We start from the raw sequence: 19,645 nt of genomic DNA, 5'->3' as shown, positions 1-19,645 counted from the left end.
TGTATCAAGCATTCGCAAAACCACATAATTGTTGCCCAGTCTTCTCTAAATTGAATTAGCTGCTGTGGTACAAAACAGGATAGTTTCCTAAAGTTTATCAAGTGTATCTATACAAACATTAGAAATCCTCTGTAAGATAAGTGCTTAAGACTTCATGTTGATAGCTTTATCAGTCTTCCTAGGCTGCTGTAACAAAACTCTACAGACTGGCAACAGAGGAATTTATGTCTGACAGTCTGGAGTCTAGACAGTCCAAATCCGGATGCTGGCTCATTCCGATTCAGCTAAGATCTCTCTTTCTGACTTGCCCATGATTGTTTTCCTGCTATTTCCTCACATGGCAGAGAGAGGGAGAGAGCAAGCTCTCTGGTTTCTCCTTCTAAGGGCACTAACCTCTTTGTGAGGACCCTACCCTCATGACCTCATCTCTGCCGATTACTTCCCGAAAGCTACATCTCCAAATGCTATCACATTGGGGGTTCGGACCTCAACGTATGAATTTACAGGGACACAGTTCAATCCATAGCAATAACAAAGGGCCAGTGTCTTGAAAAAAGTTCCTATTCCACTGTACATGCTGTAAGTTTGTAGATACTAGCTCTCTCGGAAAGCTGTGAGAATAGGTTAACACCAGTCCCTAAAAGCCAGATTAAACTTCCTGAATATCATTCAGCACAATTCATTCTTTCGTAAAACAGGTATTTGTTGAATATATGCCACATGTTGCCTCTTGCCTACATGGTGGTGGGTCCAGAATGTCGAGAGAATAACAGTATATAATAAGTAATTTTCACTTATTTCTTACGGTAGGTCATATTCTATGGGTATACGTGATCCATGTGTTAAGCATATTAAATAATACATTAGTAATAGTATACATAATAACCACTAAAGAATTAAGAAAAGATCAAAAGAGGTAACCACTTGATAGGCCATAGTGACAGAGGAAATGACATTTAAATCTAGGATGACATAAGCAAAAAGGCACAAAATAAAATCCGGACATGTAGGGAACAGAGCAGTGAGCAGTTTGCCTGTTATTCCTATGAGTAAGTTGGAGGCAAAGGGCCACGCTCAGGAGGTTTGGAATACTAGAAGGGGGTCCAGGAGAGGAGGAGAGAGAGAAGGAATATTGTTGCGATAGGAAATTAGACACAAAGAAGAATTTTAGCAAGGCTTTGAATATTGAGGATGATATCGTCCAAGAAACTTCATGCAATGATTTAAAAAATAAAGAAAGGAGAGATACTTGAAAGAAGGATTTGAACAGATTTGCCAACTTTAAGCCTGGAATCATTCTTAAATATCGTAGGGGAATTTTAGAGAGCCTTTAAAAAAGGCATCTTTCCTGTAATATTGTCAATAAAAGAAATGGAAATAACATGAAAGTACGTTCACATTCTGTTTAATTTTTAGGTGAATAGACACTCATATTTGCTTCATACTGTTTGAGTCACTTGTATATAAATTTTTAATAGAACAGTAATTGCTGCTGTCTTTTCTCTCTGCTCACATGTCTACAGTTTGGATGGCATTTGAAGGCTAACTTATAGCATATGAGTCAGTGACTGTGTCATTGAAACCTGGCCATAATAGCTACATCTAGACTTGCCATGAGAGCTGTATTCCAAATTAAATACATGGCTCATGATAATGACAGTTTTCGACAATTTACGTATTTTTTCTTTATGTCTGCCCTAAGGGGCAATGTCAGTCACTACTACTTAAAATATAGATGTATTATTCCAGTGTTTATTACCTTATGACACATTTATGCCATGAGTATGAGGTAAACGTATCACAGGTTAGATGTTGAGTTTCACAAAATAACTTCAGATTGGCTCTTGTTCAGGTTCCTTGTTGGTCTTCATGCTGTTTCCTGCCAAGTGTACTTCCTGTGAATTCGATGGATCTATGGCTAATGATTCCCAGGGTCAACCTGCCTATCCTAACCCCCATTCCCTCTGTATTCTTGCCTGCCAAAGAATGTCTGTTAGAATGTTGACCTGTCACTAAGTTCTGACATCAGTCTCTTTATGTGGAAGCCAGTACAATTCAGATGTATTCTCAAATAGATCGCAAAAAGAGAAAAGAAAGAAAAAAAACAAAACCAACTTTAATGCCATGCTCATATGACTGAGACCCTCCTGGTCCCAGAAGTACTCACTCTGCATCATCGGTTTGGTTGAAAAGTTTACAAAAGGAAAGTCTAGGGGGGAAAAGGAAGTTCTAATTCCCCTTCTACCAGAATTAAATCTAAATGATGTGCAAAGTATTTAACGCTAACTTATGTAGTTATTTATTTATTTATTTATTTGTGAGCAAAAATGCTTAAATCTTGTGCTTAAATTACGTGGCTTCATCTCTACTGGTGCTCTTGGCATCATCCCTTTACTTAAACTCTGGCCCATTTTGTTCTTTTTTAAGAGATTGCATTTTGGAAGCATTATCAAGGTTAGGCCCAGAATATCTGGGTTAACTTCTGTCATTCACACGAATGTGTTGATTTTCAGAGATTACTATGCAATGAGAAAGAAAAGAATGAAAGTGGAAAAAGAACGAGGTAGGAAAGAGCTATACTCAGCATAATTCAAAGAGCAAAGGTACTTGCTTTGAAGAGATTTTGCAGAGACATGATTTTAAAACACTTTTTGGATGGTATACATATTAGTTACCACCCAATATTTTTATACATTTACAATGCTCCTTTTTAGTTACAAAGCTATTTTTTAAAAATTTCCAGAATGATTTCTAAATATAAATGGTTCTCTCTAATTGCCTGTGACTATGAGCATCCTAGGTGATTGGGAGATTTTTGGTCTTGTTTTGTATCTCTGAGAGGGCCCTGTCATGAAATTATTATTAGAATGTGCTATTTTTGAAATAGCTCATAAAATAAGCTTGACACTGTGATGTGTCCAGGTTGGTTTCTCAATGATGCAGTCAGGTAGCCCTTCTCCGGTCGCTCGTCTGAGCTACTCCCCTGGGGGTTGATTATTACTTCCTAGTACATCCTCATCCAAGAACCTTCACATAGATTCACATATATTATCAGCCTCAATGAGACTGGGGAATCATTGGTAACTTTTAGGATCAATAAAAGAAAAGTCCATTTCTTTCCATTCTGCCAGAGCTACACTCACAAGTTGTAATTAGAAAGTCATCTGGCAAACTTGTCAGTGAAAATCTCTTCCACACCGAGCAGGCCCAGGATCATTACGTCTGCCTAGTAAACAACTGGGGCCCTCTTGCATTATTTATGGGTTGGGTCTTATTTCTAAGCACAATCAGGTCTCTTGGTAACTAGCTTTCACTCACATTAAGCTTTTTCTTCTTCATTTCTACATGATTCGTTCTCACTTTTGCCATTTTTTTTTCATTAACATCATAGGAAAAAAATCACTCCTCCAAGCATTCAGTCCGCCGAACACATACCCAGACGCTGTTGCTGTGAGGTAAACCGTGTTAATATTACTCAGCATAATAAATAATGTCTCAGAGCTCCTTGAACTCTTTGTTTACATACAGTCCAGCAGCTTTCACTGCATTGGGGCGTTCATCTTCTTCTGTTTCCTGTAATGAACTTCTATGTGCACATTTTAGATCTAGTCATTTATTTCACTGATAATATTCAAACAAAATGACATGGTCTTGCATGCTGAAGGGTAATCTGCAGACCGAGAGAACTCCTTCTTCTTTTGTGCATCCTGAATAATAAGGGAGTTTCATTCCTCTTCAAGAAAATGAAGATGAGCAACTGCATTTGGAATTCTATTAGATTTACTTCAGGGCTGCGTCGGTAACGTTCCATTTACATAGTCATATATGCATAACACAGATACCTGTGTCCTTTTAGCTCAAACCAATGTTATCTATTCCCTTTCATTCCTGGAACCTTGATTATGCTCCTCTTTAAAACATAGCTCAAAATTCAACCTTCATGAAAACATTCTAAAATTGACTTTACTTATTTAACTGATTAATTTTTTTATTTAAATTTATGGGAAGCTTCAAAGAGACACGGAAATAGGAAGACTAATGTAATGAGCACTGGTAGCATGGTCTTCTTTTCCATGGCTTCGACAGCCTTTAGCAGGTTGCCATTCTTGGTCATCTGCCAAGATGACTCTTACAAAGATTTTGCTGGAATCTTTTAAAGCAACTCCCAGATAAGATGTCTATCATCCATAAATACTTTATGGTTTCAAATGTACCAGTAGTATTACTAAACACTAAACACAATTAACAATAATTCTTGAATATCATCTATATTCACACCATGTCTAATTTCCCCCCATCCTCTCAAAAATGTCCACAGTTAGTTTGTTCAAAGCAGGGTTCATAAAGGTCTCTGCACTGCATTGCAGTTAGAATACTTGTTGAGTCACTTTTAATCTAACAGTTCTAGCTCCCTTGTCCAGAGCATTTATTTGTTCAGGACACTCGCTCTCTTACTTACCTTACCGTCATTCCCTCAATGTTGATGGGCCCAGCCTGCCTTGCCTAATTCAGATATAACCCACAAGGCAGCCACATGGGTGTCCTTCAGGCTTTGAGTCTGCTGGAAGCAGCCCAGAAATAAAAATTGCTGTGCCTCATGTAAGTAAAATAAGATTATAAACAAACAGGATATAATCAACATAGAGTTAAAGAATTTTGCCTTAAAATAATTCTTCTGATATTTGCTGACCTCACTAAGATGATTTCATGGTGAATGAAGCAGATGGACAGCACGGGTTTTGCCCATCTTGTGCATAAGACCTCTGCCCAAAGGAGAACTTGCATAATCATCACACACCCTCCACCTGAAAATACAGAGACAGCTGTCTGGGTGTATGTAGCTCTCTGGTGTGCTAGGAAACCATGCTTTGTCTGATGCATCTTTTCTACAGTTAAAACCACCCTGTTTTCAGTATCTTAGAGGTGACATTTAGGGTTTATAAAGTTGAGAGACCAGATGGTTTCCTTTTCAAGCATTTATATTTTCCTCACCCTAATAGCAGGAAGTTCATTTCAGATTGCATTTCTGTGCTTGAATTGTTGTGTTTCCTCTAAGTCAGATGTTTCCTCTAAGTTTCCTCTAAGTTGAGATGTATGATAAATTTTCAATATATTGTGCAAATATTGCTGTTGTTACATGTTTAGATAATATTACATGACTAATTCATTCAAAGTACACTGTCTAAAATCTTAGATAAGGGCAGTAGAATGCTGCGTGGGTTTCTGAGAACAGATATGGGAAATTTCCATTTTTTTTTTCTTTTCCACTAAGAAATACTTAAGGTATACATACAGGGAAGAGGGCTTCACATTTATGCAAATAATACAGATCTGCACAAAATAAGCTAGCTTGTTTCTGGAACTGTGTTGTTAGTGGTTTCCTTTTATCTTGGTTTTTTGGCGTCACATAATGTGATGAGAGAGCAATTCTGAAACAAAACTTGTGAGAGAACCTTAGAAAGTGAGCTTTAATGGAGAACCCAAGGTAATTTCATTTAGTTTCTCAAAAGATTTCTATTCAGTTCTCTGTTTCAGAGAGTCAGATTGGATGAGTAGATAAAAGTAGTCTTATTTCAAAGAACCCAAATTTAGTTTTATAATTTTTGTAATTTTCTTTTATTATAAACAGTGGGACCCTCTTCACAGCCTAGAGTTCTGATATGGTCAAATCTCTTATTTTCCAAATTAATCATTCTTCAGATTCCTACATATCCCGATAAACAAATCATGTAATATCTCCCTCTTTGTCGGTCCTTCCTCTCGAGCTTCCTTGGGACAGCTCGGCTCACAAACCATCAGAGATTACTAAATTTACAGTGTTTAACCATCAGAAATTACTAAATTTACAGTGTTTAAGGAATCCGCTCTGCCTCCACATGGCAGCAGACTGCAAAACCACATCATTAGCACCCACCCCAGTACTGAGGATGTTAATCCTCCCAAGCTATGTAGATGCTCCCTTGGTTCACTGCTGAGCAAGTCCCCTTGAGTCCCACTTTTAGAGCTCCCTTAGTTCATCTGCACATGCTCAGCATTGTTTCCCAACCTTGGCGCACTGCCAAGGGTGGTGGAGTACCAAGGCACTTTCCACTCTTAGTCTCAGATCTCAGCCAGACCCTTCCCGGTGCCTTGACTACTCAAGTGAATGGGTCTCAAACTTAAATGTGCATAAGGAACATCTGAGCAGCTTGGGGGGTGGGGGTGGGGGTGGGGGGGGACACATATTCTCTGACTCCACTCACAGAAATCTCATTCAGGAGTTCTGGAGTGAATCCAAGAATCTTCCACTTTCACAGTATTCCAGGTGTTTCTGTTGCAAGTGAAAAAACATCACTGGCCAGAGCAGTGGTCTGAATCCACTGCTGTGCATTTGAATCATGAAGGAGTTTTAAAAAGATGCTGATGCCCAGGACCCTGTCCTCAACCCATAAATCAGAATGTTTGAGTTGGGCAAGGGGACGGACATCTCTCAGAAGCTCTCCAGGTGATGGTAGTCCACAGCCTGCTTTGAGAACTGCGACTAGACCAGCAGGATAAACACAGTGCCGCAGACAGCGCCTCTCCTGGGTGGTGAGCACCTCTTCAGGGCACTTGTTGCTGTCTCCTGTCACTAAACTTTCATAACCGCCACCACTGTTCACTCTACCCGGTTTTCATATATTTAAAATTCAGGGAGCCCTGTTTCCTCTTCATACAAATTGGCCCTTTCAGTGTTGTGCACCTTAAATGAAGAGTATCTTCAGCTCAAAACTAGATGAATACTGACCTACCTTTGCACAATTGGGTAACTTTTCCTGCACCAGCTGTGACAAGCTGTATTCACCTACACAGAGAAAGTCTTCCCTTGCGAAAACTGTTACAACCTCTTAGACACCCCGTCACACAGCCCTGCTGCTGGGTGTTAAGTTTCACTATACAGATCTGGAGAGTGTTGTCTAACCCGGGCTCCCGGGTGCCCTAACTATAACTTAGGATCAAAATGTCAGGCTCCTTCACTTAGTTTCATGATGAATAGAATCCTGAGCAGGAAAGAGATCAAGTTCCAGCCTAAGCCATAAACCTGAACGGGCCATGTAAATCAGTGTGCCTGGGGCCGTGTAAGCTAGTTCAAGGAAGACACTTTTAGGACCAAGGTCTAAATGTTTCATCTTCTTCCTCAAGAAATGAATAAGTTATTTTTAAAACCATGGGAGAAAATTGCAGAGAAAGGGGACTTTAAAACATCACTTGCTCTTTTTCTTTGAGACGTGATACCTTAAAGCAATTTTATGACTGTGTTCAATAAGCAATAAAAATATGACATGATTTTAAAAAATCCAGTAGAACAATATCTTGGGGGAACTCATATATATATATATATATATATATATATATTACTTGACCATTTTTTAGGGCTCATATGTAATTGGGGAAATGTCGGTTATGATATAATAAAGATTGCTAAAATTTTTGTTTTCATTTTTAAATTCATGGTTGATATTTGTGCTTGTGAAGAACTTGTAGACAGAGCTGAATGGGGGACTTGAAGACAGTCCCCCCTCCCCATTAACCACTCCACAGCCATCCCAACAAGCTTCCAATGTAAAATAACATACTTTCCATGCAAATGTAGCTACAAGATGGATTCCATAAGCGTCCCCTCCTCACCCAAACCTTCCAGTTTGTTGCCACTAAGATCCCTCTATATAGAAATCCTAGAGCAGCCAATGATATATAAATATTATTAGAGGAATGTGGTGTCTCCCAGAACCTCTATGAATAGTCTTTGTTCAGCATAAACTATTATCAGAACCCATGTGTTGTCTCTTAAATAATTAATTTCTAAATAAGGACTTGAAATCCTTAATAGCTTGTAATAAAAATGGCTAAATGCTGTGTGTGTATGTGTGTGTGTGTGTGTGTGTGTGTGTGCTTTTCTGTGTCACAAAAATCACTGAGGGTTATCTGTTACTTTAAAAAACCTACAGGATCAATTTAATGACTACTATGATTATTAGAAACACTCCTCCCAGATTTCTGCTGCAAATAAAGAATTAAAAGAGGATTCCTCTGACTGCGTAAGAAAATGTTGGTTAATTCCGAAATTGTGGAATAATTATAGACATTCAAATTTGTTTTAAACAGCTTTATATGCTTTTCCTTTAGCTATTACTTGTCGAAAGCAAGATGGAGGACAGGCTGGCATCCATGAATGCCTTTGGTATGCAGGCCCCGTGCCAGCCCTCACCCAGGCCTGCCAGATCCCCTGCCAAGATGACTGTCAGTTTACCAGCTGGTCCAAGTTTTCTTCTTGCAACGGAGACTGTGGTGCGGTTAGGACCAGAAAGCGCACTATTGTTGGTAAGAATAATTGCGATGCGAAAGCCAATACTGTCAACTTAGGAAATATGTTAAAAGTTAGACCAACAGAGTTCTGACAATGTATTTGGAAAATATATAGATATGCCTTATTGCTGGTGTACTGATACTATGCCGGTGGATTTGCCTGTGTAGTTTCATGTAAGTTGACAGTAACAGACGTGCTATGTACTTTTAGTAGAAAGGAAAAGTAACCCTGAAAATTGAGCTGGCTCCCCATACAATAGGTAGATTATTTTTTGGTTTAAGCATACCCTTCTGGCAGAGTGCCTACACTGTGAGGTGTTTAGAGAACAAAAGGAAATGTTGCCACTTAATTTTCTTAACCCATTCTCACTGTCACAGCCTCAGATTATTTTTCATAGCCTAGAAGAGGAATATGACACTAATTTTGTATCTGAAAACTGCATTTTAAAAGGCAGTCACAATGACAAAAAGTGGCGATATAATGAGCAGAACAGGAGCTATCATACTGAGCTAAACCTGGTGCATTCAAAAATATTGTCAGTGGCAAAAAGAAAGCTAAAAGAAAAAAAAAATAGCCAGTAGACTATTCAGAATTTAAAAGTTATACAATGAACCACCTGTCATAAAGAAGTCTGTTGAAGACTATATAAGGCACATTCTGAAAGTTAGAAATAAATATATGTAAAACATATGCAGTTAATTGTGTGTGATATAACTAATAGTATGATATATATTTAACATAACATAATAGAAATGTGATTAAAATAATGATATATTAATTTTCAAGCACATATTACTGTTCGTTTTTTATTTTAAAAGGGAATTTCTTTAGATTTACATACAGACCATTCCTAGCACTTTCTTCTGACACTCAATATCTTCACTGTGGATATTATTTACTACACTAATCACCAAGTATGTCAAAATGATGACTCTTCAGAAATAATGAAAGATGCAAACTCATAATCAGAAAAGTAAATATAAAAATCTCATTTTCTGAATTATAATCCTATATACCCATGCCATCTATTCGGAATAAACAGAAAGCTGTACAGTCCAGTACAGCGACTCTCTCTCTCTCTTTCATATTTTGCACATATTATAAAGGAGAGATTTATGCAATTACCTTAAACTCCCCTAATCAGTGAAAGCCCATGATCATTTGAAAGGATTTTAATCATTCAAGGAGTATAAAATGCAGCACAACAGTGAACGCCTTTTGCAAAATGGTGATTTTAAAATGAGAAAATAAGAAAAATTTTACTGTTGCAAGGCACCCAGTATTAATAAGAGCCTCCAGAGAAAGCACTGTGGAGTGAGAAAATAGCATTTATTTGTAAGCTACTGTTGAATATGGTTAAAAATGGAGAAAGGAAGTTTAGGAAAGGAAGAAAATTAGGGATGCTTGAAATGAGTAACAATATTATCCAACTTAAATTTCTCCACAGGAAAAAGTAAAAAGAAGGAAAAATGTAAAAATTCTCAATTGTACCCCCTGATTGAGACTCAGTACTGTCCTTGTGACAAGTATAATGCACAGCCTGTGGGGAACTGGTCAGACTGCATTTTACCAGAGGGGAAAGTGGAATTGTTGCTGGGAGTGAAAACACAAGGAGATACCAAGGAATGTGGTCAAGGATATCGTTACCAAGCAATGGCATGCTACGACCAAAATGGCAGGCTCGTGGAAACGTCCAGATGTAACAGCCATGGTAATCCAATTTTTCTTCACTGTTACATGTTTGCTTTCTCTGGGGGTGGAGGTTAAATGAACATGGGTCAGAACGGAGGGAAGTGAAGGTTTACAGATAGTGCTCTAAATGGAGCATTTTGGGGGCACCAGATAGGACACGCAGGGACATTTGTCTTGTCCAGAAGTTGACAACTAAATCCCAGAGTTGGTGGCAAGAAAGCCTTATGGGCAGACAAAAATGGTGCAGGAAACTTCCCTTGGTACAGATGAAGATATAGGCCCAACAAATAGGCCCAAGAAGGCCACAAGAGAGGGAGGAGGGGAGGAGATTTGAATTTAATCTGCAAATAAAGTTACAAACTAGACAGTCTTCTAATAACCAAACTGGCAAGATTTGAAATATGCCTGAAATGTTGCCCAGTGGCAGAGAAGAAAAACTGAAAGTCATAACTGGTGTGAAGTCAAATATCTCTTATTTATTCCTCATTGTGTTAAGATTAGCAAAAAAAAAAAAAAAAAAAATGGTGGCGGGAGAAAAAAAAAAGAAAAATGTACATACTTTTAGTTAACTGTGCCCTCTTTAGTTTTCTAAACCAAACACAGTGATAATAATTAAATTGCCAGATGTTTGTGAAGAGTGGCCATCTTTGATCAGAGTAGGTTGTAAACTCTTTGGTTCTAAATCTTAATATGGTAGTCCTTAAGCAATATTTTCCATTATTCTTTTATTTTAATACATCTGTCTTTTTGTATTGGACTGAGATTTAGGTTAGAGTGGGTCAGCCTGAATCATAGATGCCATATATTTGCAAACACTGGGCAGTGAACCTCTTAACCTTCTTCGTGGAGGTGACCTCAGAAAGATGAGCTACATTGCTAGGAGGGAGGGACATAGCAGTTACCTTCGAACCTTGCTGGAATAGCTTCTGCAATTGAAACAGTGCTCCTCTAGTTTTATTATATGGTTCAGAAAACAACATGAACTAATAGGACCATCTCTATTTATAAACCGTCAAATTACCATCAGTGACACATTTATTGGAATCCCTTAAACCTCCCCCCACAAAGAAATTTCCAAAATTCACTTCCCCTTTTTCACCTTATCTCATAATTCCTTTTTTATCAAAGTCTAGTAAAAATAGCCCCAGAGACTCCATTATATTGAAGCTCTAGATATAAGTATTTTCAGATTAATATATTTAGTTTACTGCATTCCTAACTTAAAGATAGTCAATGCATTTAGAACAATAACTACGAAAGAAAAAAGAATTTGATATTTATAATAGGTGTGCTTTGAGAAATAGGTGCAAGGGTAACTGATATTTTATTTTCTGTATCAATAATATCAGTGCTATAGATTAGAGACCAGGAAAAATGTAAATGCACTTGCATCTGAGATATATGATAATGTAGAAGATCATAATTAGTCATTAAAATATAAAATTGAAGATCACTTTTAAAGATATGTTTCTCCTAGAATATAGCTTATAAGGGTTTGCTCACATTTTAAATTGTTATGCCTAGTGAATCACCAAGATAATCATTTGTAACATAACCTTTGAGTTTTCAGAATGACTTTTGTATATTCTCACTTTTATCCTGTTCTGTTAATTAGATGCAGGAGAGTGTCAGTAAGCCACTTAACAGTCTATCTTATTTTTAGAAAAAAAAAAAAAAAAAGAAAAGAAAGAAAACCCTTAAAAATATCCTGTGAATCTCATAAAAATGTTCAATCACTTAACAAAAGTCAAAGTACAAAAATAATAGAAATTGAACAAAGGCAGTAAACTTAATACCATAGGATTGTTGACTCAAAGCATGAAGAAGACAGTACTATACTCTAGAATAAAAGCACTAAAGATAGATTCCTGATAGCACTGAGCTTTGTGGGGCTTGTGGAAGGATCTAAGACCCTTAACTAAGTAAGTGACTCCACTTTGTTCCTTGTGTCTGTCCAGCATCAATTCTTTCTCATTAAATCTAATCTATGGTAGATGTCCGGTGGGATATTTTAGTATTTACCAATACATTTACTCAAAGTGACATCCAAGGAAATTGAATCTCTGTGGCCTGATTTCTTTGGAAATTGCTTCTTTGCTTATATATGTTCTATCAGTTCTGACGGTGTTGGTGGGAGACTCTAACTTCGGTGTTCTATGCGAGGTGCACTCTACATTACAATCTCAGTGACCACTGCCTTCTCTCAGCCAAACTGGCTTTCCAAATGGATGGTGGAAAAAGAGGCTTTCACGAAAAAGTCTCTTTCTGCTTTCAGATTAAACATAGAATTGATCCCCACGTGTATGCAGTGCAAAGACGTAACTCTTCCCTGTTTGATAGTGGCCTTAGGGTGTTTCTATTTTATCTGTGCTGTCCGTCTGTGGATCATATTATCAGTTATTATACTGATAAAACAGTTGGACTTTCACCAGTTTAATTCTCTTATTTTATGCCATTTCCCATGTGGTCACCATTATTTTAATGTCTTCTCCTTAAGGCACAGTTCTGTTATGTCTGGAATTCTTTATAGTGGTAAACTTTGTATGAAAGATGATATACCTGTTACTGGGCTCAGGTTCTCAGACCCAGCGACAGGAGAAATAAGGCTGGACCCCAAATTTGAAGGCACAGGCAAGGCTTTATTGGGGCACAACCTGCAGGCAAAGGGAGACACCGTCTCAACGAAAGTGTCAGATTGGCTCTCAGGACGACAGCCAGGGAATGTTTTAAAGGGGCTGAGGTGGGAAAGGAGTCATACTTAAGCACGGAGGGGCTGGGACTCCCAGGCAAGTGGGCACACGGTGTAGTTGACAGAACATGGTTCTTCATATATCAGAGGTTTCATTTGTATGTTAAGTCTCCACCTCTGGTCATGTTTTCTGGCATTAAAATGAGAGGAAAAGCTGATAAAAGGCCAAATCTGGTGGCCATCTTATCACCAGATGTTTTCCTAAATCTCCAGCTAGCAAATACTCTAGGCTCTGTGGACCAAAAGTTCTCTGCACAAGTAAAGACACAAGTGGTCTGCAGATCAGCAGCATTGACCTCACAGGGAAACCATTGGAAATGTGAAAATTCAACCCACATTACAGACCCCTACTGAGTGAGAATCTGCATTTTGACAAGATCCCCAGGAAGCTTTATTGCACGTTTTAAAAAATTACATTCATTCATTCACAAGTAAGCTGCATGCTCTTGAGCTCACAACGCTGAGCTCACAACGCTTGAGCTCACAGCACTGAGATCAAGACTTACATGGGTCTTGAGCTCACAACGCTGAGATCAAGAATTACATGCTTTAAGAACTGAACCAGCCAGGTACCCCACACATTTAAAGCTTAAGGATTACTTTTCTGGATTGCGCAGATCCTCACAGGTTTTGGTAGGAATGTGAGCTTAAATCTTTGTAGGAAAAGCCTGTGGAGATCACCCCCTACAGAAGCACAATATGCTGACTTAGGCAAAATAATCAATACCTCCCATGTCATAGTTCACTTGTTCACTTGATTACCAGTTATTAGGAAAAGAACGTTAGGAATTTTTTTTTTTTTTAATTTACAAGGATGAGTCTTCATAAAGTGAATATCTATTTAGGTATGATTCTCAAACTGAACGAGTCTACAGGGTTCTCTGTATAAAGGATATTGGCAATTTAATGATTATCAGTACTCAACTTACAAATAGATTTTAGTTCAAGAGCATGTACTTTTAAGACATTGTGTGGAATTCAGGGTACATCTGATAAAAATAAGTATGAATATGGGGACAGTAGATTCTGAGGATAACCTACATAACCACTCAACCATAGTATAACTAGAATGTATTACTTTTGTAATAGGATTCTATAGAAGGTTATATAAGTTTAATATTAGAGGTTAATTAGAAACCAAATTGAATGAGAAACTTTTCCTTATCATCGTGGATGGTGGTATTTGAGGAAGAGCATGTTTAATTAAACCAGGCAGAAAAGGCAATAAATAGAGTCTTGTAAACAAGCTGAAAGGGAGTGCTAAGTTCTATGAAAACCTTTTTTAGTTGGTCGTATTTGTTTAATGTCTAATTCATTTCAGAATTTAAATCTTGCATTTGACAGCACAGGTACAGCTAGTATGACTTTTGAAGTTATCATTCACAACTGAGATCTTTTTCTTTTTAAGTGTAAAAGAGAGGCAGGGTTTGAGGGACAGACTTTTCCTGAGGTAATTGTTGCAAGTTTAAAGAGCCAGGGAAAGAAGGAAGGGGCCACTGTGGATACTGAGTACAAAAAGAAAGCAGTAGCCTAGGGTCAAATTTAAATAAGGTATGGAGACCAGCATTATTCTCCAACAGGCTCCCCGAAGGAGGACTATAGAGGTGATGAGGGAGAGACTTTCATTGGAAAATTTCCTGCAGCTACCATTCCTGTTGTGTGTGACAGAAAAACATCTGGCGTTATTATTTAATTCTGTGTGCTCCATGTCCTGGAGACCTCAACTCATCTATTACTTAATAACATGGTTTTCAAACTGGGCTCCACGGAGCCCCTCAGGCCAGGCTGTCAAACATAGCTTCCAATAAATCCCATAAATGTACTGGACTTTCTTTTCAGCTTTATAGAAAGAAAGTGCTCTGTGGCTTAAAGTAAATTTAACTGCTAAAAATAGTTCATTATCTGTAACAATTAAAAAAAAAGAATTTTGATCTTTACCTTAATCAACAACTTCTGCCATTGTATTTTATTTCACATCCTTTCTATAGGCCTGTGGCCCCTAATCCCCCCTAATTCTTTAGAGAAGTCATAACACTAATTTTCAGTGAAACGATTACAGAGTGGTAATCTTGCCGATATCTGTGGCAATTTTGTTGATTTAACCATAGAATTGTTCATTCTTTACATTATGTTACAAGGTTCATAATTCATAAAGATACTAAATGACCTGTGTGAATCCACATATAGATTCTTATTGTAATAGTAAAACCCTGCAAATCTAAAATAGTATTAAAGTTCCATAACCCAATAGTCTGGTCTCATTCCTTCAATGTAGGTCTTTTTCTTCTTCAAAACATCATCAAAATAGTTATGTAGTGAACAAGGCTTATGCATAAGGAATTTTTTATGCGTACATGAAGAAGGTATTATATGTTAGACATGAGCCCTATCTGTGGGCTCAAAAAGCAACCCAAGAGCACACAAATTTATGGGCATTTTAAATTTAAATGTTGAAGAAAAATCTTTACTTGTATTTACTTTTCATGTTTATCCCATTTCTTCATAGCTGCATTAAAATTCACTATATCTCTTATAGGAAATTTTAGTTAACTTGCATAAAAACAAACTTGATTCCTCTTTGGGTCTTTTTAAATAGCCATTTAAAAAAAAAAAAAGCCTCAAGGTATTTATTCACCTAACAGTTTCCCCCTTCCTTGGCCATTAGCTTGACCTTTAGAGCCTTAGAACTTTAAAGTAAATATAACTTAAGAAAAAGAAAATTTCTTAACTTTGGGAGAGTTAGAAGTTTTTTATTTGTTTATCCACTTTTGCATTTTTTTCCATATCTGGAAATGGACACGAAAAATCCTACTTTTTACATATTAAAACTCTGTACACCTTAAAACATGAATCCAAAGTTATTTATTTATTTATTTAAGTGTTCCAAGATTCACTGTTTACATACAACACTCAGTGTTCCGTACAATATGTGCCCTCCTTAATACCCTCCACCAGCGTCATATGAATCCAAGTCTAATGCATTATAATTACAACCTATCTGAATGATCTGTTTCTTACTGGTCCAGGAGATGCTATAGAAAAAAGTCAGTATAAAAGTCAGAAAAAAGTCAACCAAATCATTCTAGAGATTCACAGTTCATATTAGCCAAACAAGGAAAGCCCAGGGTAAAGAGACCTACTTAATTTAAATGCAGTAATTTTTTAACTTGACCACAGAATTTTTTTTTTTTTTTGGTTAAAATTATACTTAATGCCTATTAGAATCCAGCAAACTAACGTTTAAAGATCATCCTTTGGAAATACTTCTAAGACAATATTTGGTTTTCACTGATTGAAAGAAAAATGTCCTACATTGGATCAAGTTAAAAATAAATCACTCTAATAAGTTTTAGAATTAATTTATTTCCCATTACTTCATGGTCTCAACATTCCACCAAATATGTTTACATTGCTGACAAAGCCTTATTCCCGAAGTGAGCTTTTTAGTACTGATGTCTTATTTTTAATACGGTATTAGTTAAAATAATAAATGTTAAATCTGGAGAGAAGGCCCATAAATGCTTTAATGTATGTAATTATTCCCAAGGCTTTATTTTTGTTGAATAAGTGAACTGTAGATACAGGGTCTTATATAAATAAGTTTATTTACTTTTTAGATTAAAAGGTATGTCTAAAAGTGAAGTGTAACTCTGCCCTTAACTACCTGGAGTTAGGCCAAATGCCACCAGTTAAGGGCTTAGTTTTTGACTGCTTGGCCCTTCAGACACCAGCGGCAAGTTCAGGGCTCCCCAGGCCACCCTTACTACTGACATACTGGCTACAGATTTAGAGGTTCCAGCCACCCCTCAGGTTTACTGGAACACCTCAGAGAACTTAGGAAACCACTATACAGTTGACCCTTGAGCAATACGACTTTAACTGTGTGGGTTCACTTGAACACAGATTTGTTTCTGTAACTATAGTACAGGACTGTAAGTGTATTTTCTCTTCCTTAAGATTTTCTTAATGTTTTCTTTTGATCCAGCTTACTTTATTTTAAGAAAACAGCATATAGTATATACAATATACAAAATGCATGTTAATCAGCTCCTTATGTATTCCATAAGACTTGTGGTCAACAGTAGATGGTTAGTAGTTAGGTTTTGGGGGAGTCAAAGTTGTACAAGGATTTTCAGCTGCACAGGGAGTCAGTTCCCATAACCCCCATGGACTTATAATTAGAGTCTTATTATAGCAAAAGGAGACAAATCAGAAGTAGCCAGGGGTGCCTGGGTGACTTAGTTAAGTACCTGACTCTTGATTTTGGCTCAGGTCACGATCTCAGGGTTGTGAGATCAAGCCCCACTTGATCTGGTTCTGCACTGGGCATGGAACCTGCTTAAGATAATCTCTCTCCCTCTCTTAAAAAAAAAAAGAAAGAAAGAAAAGAACAACAACAAGAACAACAACAAGAAGAAACAGCTACCAAAATAAGAGACAAATGGGCAAGGTCTGCGAGGGCATGGCCCTCTCTACATATCAGTGTGTATTATCTGCCAGAAAGCTCACCTGAGCTTTGCTATGCAGTTTTTACTGGGGCCTCATTACGTAGACATGATTAATCGATTCATTGGGCACATGGTTGAACTTACTCTTTCCCCCAACCTGCACACAGAGATTGGGTGGATATCATATGGCTTAAAACCCAAACCCTCTAAACTTGTTGTGTCTTTGTGGTATGACCCACCCCACCTCTTCAGGCATCTCTTTTAACATGAACTCACCAAGAAGCCACCATGAATAAGAAAGAGTCAGGAAATTTTAGGACTTGAAGGCTACCTCTCAGGAATCAGGACAAAGAACAGCCAAATCCCTTATTATACAATGGGAGGTTTTAGAGTTGGCAATAAGAAGTGGCCTTGGTAATAAACTTGTACATAGCTGTACCTAAGTGAATCTGAATGTGCCTCATCATCGGGTAACTTCCAGTATTGGAATAATAACAGCAATAGAACCCCATAGCCATGAACACTGATGATGATACTTCCTGAGAAAATCATTAAGTACCCAGCAGATATGAAGAGATAGGCCTTCATATGTATATAAAATAATAAATATAAAATTAAAATAGCATTTCATTGTAATTACATTTTCCTGAACACTTCACTATGAAAATTATGATTGACCAAGGTTGATCACAACTTTTCATACATTGAATATATGAATTTGGATAGAATATTTGATGATAAGAGTTTGGCTATAAATAGGAATTTGGTTTTCCTGAATTGAGTTATCAGTCCTCAATATGCAATTATAAAAGAATATTCTATTTGAGAATTTTTTAACAATATTTTTAATATTTTTAAACCCATGAGGACAGTAATAAAGTTCTAGCTAATTTTTCTCATTCCTGATTGCAGTCATGTACAGAGAATATACATTAAAGTAGGAGAGATTTTTTTGAGTTTTCTTTTGAGATTAATCCAAAAGTTTCACACAGAGTGCCACAGAGTTGCTTATTCAAACAGCTGTAAATCAGAACCAACCAATATTTTCCATGTGCTTTTAAAATGAATTCTATATCAGTAGTGCACCTTTCAACAACACAATATAGTAACTGTGAAGGTTGTAGAAAGCTGCTTTATCTGTGCATTCATAATTCAAATGAAAGGGGTGATTGGATGTCTCTCAAAAGCAGTATGTCCTCCAGTTGCCACTTTAAGCCTGCTAGTGTTTTATTTTTATTTCAACCTGGAAGAGTGGTCAGAATAGATATGAGATACATAAAACATGATCAGAAGTCAGGAGGTTGATTTTTCCATGTGTCAAATTCAGTGTTGAACTGCTAAAACTTTTAACACGCTAATTGTGAAGTCATTTGTTTTATTCCCGCATTCTTCAGAAGGCATAAATTGCTACAAGATGCCAGCAGTTTCTTTAGCCTTAAAACGCATGAAATGTTTCTGTCTTTCCATCCCCTGTGATTGTTTGGTGTTAATTGCCCTCAAAAATGATCTTAGCAGAGAAGGCAAGGGAATGCTTATCTAGCAATTTACTAGTAGCATTAAGGATTTTAATTGTGCTAGATAAACATGACAGACAATTATTGAGTGTTGTTACACATTGGAAAATAAAAATGGAACGCTGAGCATTATACTCTTTTGCAGTTTGTCTTTATGTCAGTGCCTAATTTATATCTTTTAACAATTTAATAGGTTGAATTTTATTTGAGAGATGTTTTCTGGAATATGCTGTTGGAAGATCAGACATAAAAGTTTTATATCTGCTTACTTAAGTAATATAATGTGAATCAGTCTGAAGTCATACATGTTAACTCTCCCTAATGCCATAATCTTCCAACAGATAAAATGGAAAGAAAGAATATCCATTTATCTGTTACTTTGTGAAGTAGTGACATGAATGATCCTATGATTCTACTTTCAGCTAGGAGTACTAAATAACAAAAGGTTAAAAGTTTACTTTTGTGGTCATTTTGAAGGTGGGAAACTGCAATTCTTCTAGAAATATTTCAATAATTTATTACCTTTGTAACAAAAGATAAGAAGGCACTATATCATAATAAAGGGGACAATCCGAAAAGAAAATCTAACAATTGTAAATATTTATGCACCCAACATGGGGGCACCCAAGCATAAAAGAACTTATTGATAATAAAACAATAACCATAGGGGACTTTAAGACCCACTTACATCAATGGACAGATCATCGAAACAGAAAATAAACAAGAAAACATCGGCTTTGAATGACACACTGGACCAGATGGACTTAACAGATTTAGTCAGAACATTCCATCCTAAAACAGCACAATACACATTCTTTTCAAGTGCACATGAAGCATTCTCCAGAATAGCTCACATATTCATTCACAAAGCAGGCCTCAACAAATACAAAAAGGTTGAAGTCATACCATGCACTGT

At 37.0% G+C, this 19,645-nt stretch overlaps 1 protein-coding gene across 1 annotated transcript in view; it reads left to right on the top strand.

The window, feature by feature from the left end:
* LOC111147355 (thrombospondin type 1 domain containing 7A) overlaps positions 1-19,645 on the top strand; it is a 442,849-nt gene that overhangs the window by 381,136 nt on the left and 42,068 nt on the right. Inside the window, exons 12-13 of the mRNA XM_022503356.1 lie at positions 8,146-8,340; positions 9,774-10,037. Coding sequence (XP_022359064.1) covers positions 8,146-8,340; positions 9,774-10,037 — 459 coding nt within the window. The remainder of the gene's footprint in view (positions 1-8,145; positions 8,341-9,773; positions 10,038-19,645) is intronic.

This window comes from Enhydra lutris, unplaced genomic scaffold (genome assembly GCF_002288905.1).
Source record: "Enhydra lutris kenyoni isolate GAN:26980312 unplaced genomic scaffold, ASM228890v2 scaffoldscaffold16, whole genome shotgun sequence".
NCBI lineage: Eukaryota > Metazoa > Chordata > Mammalia > Carnivora > Mustelidae > Enhydra > Enhydra lutris.
The sequence above is the reverse complement of the archived record's forward strand: the minus strand, read 5'-3'. Positions and strand labels throughout refer to the sequence as shown.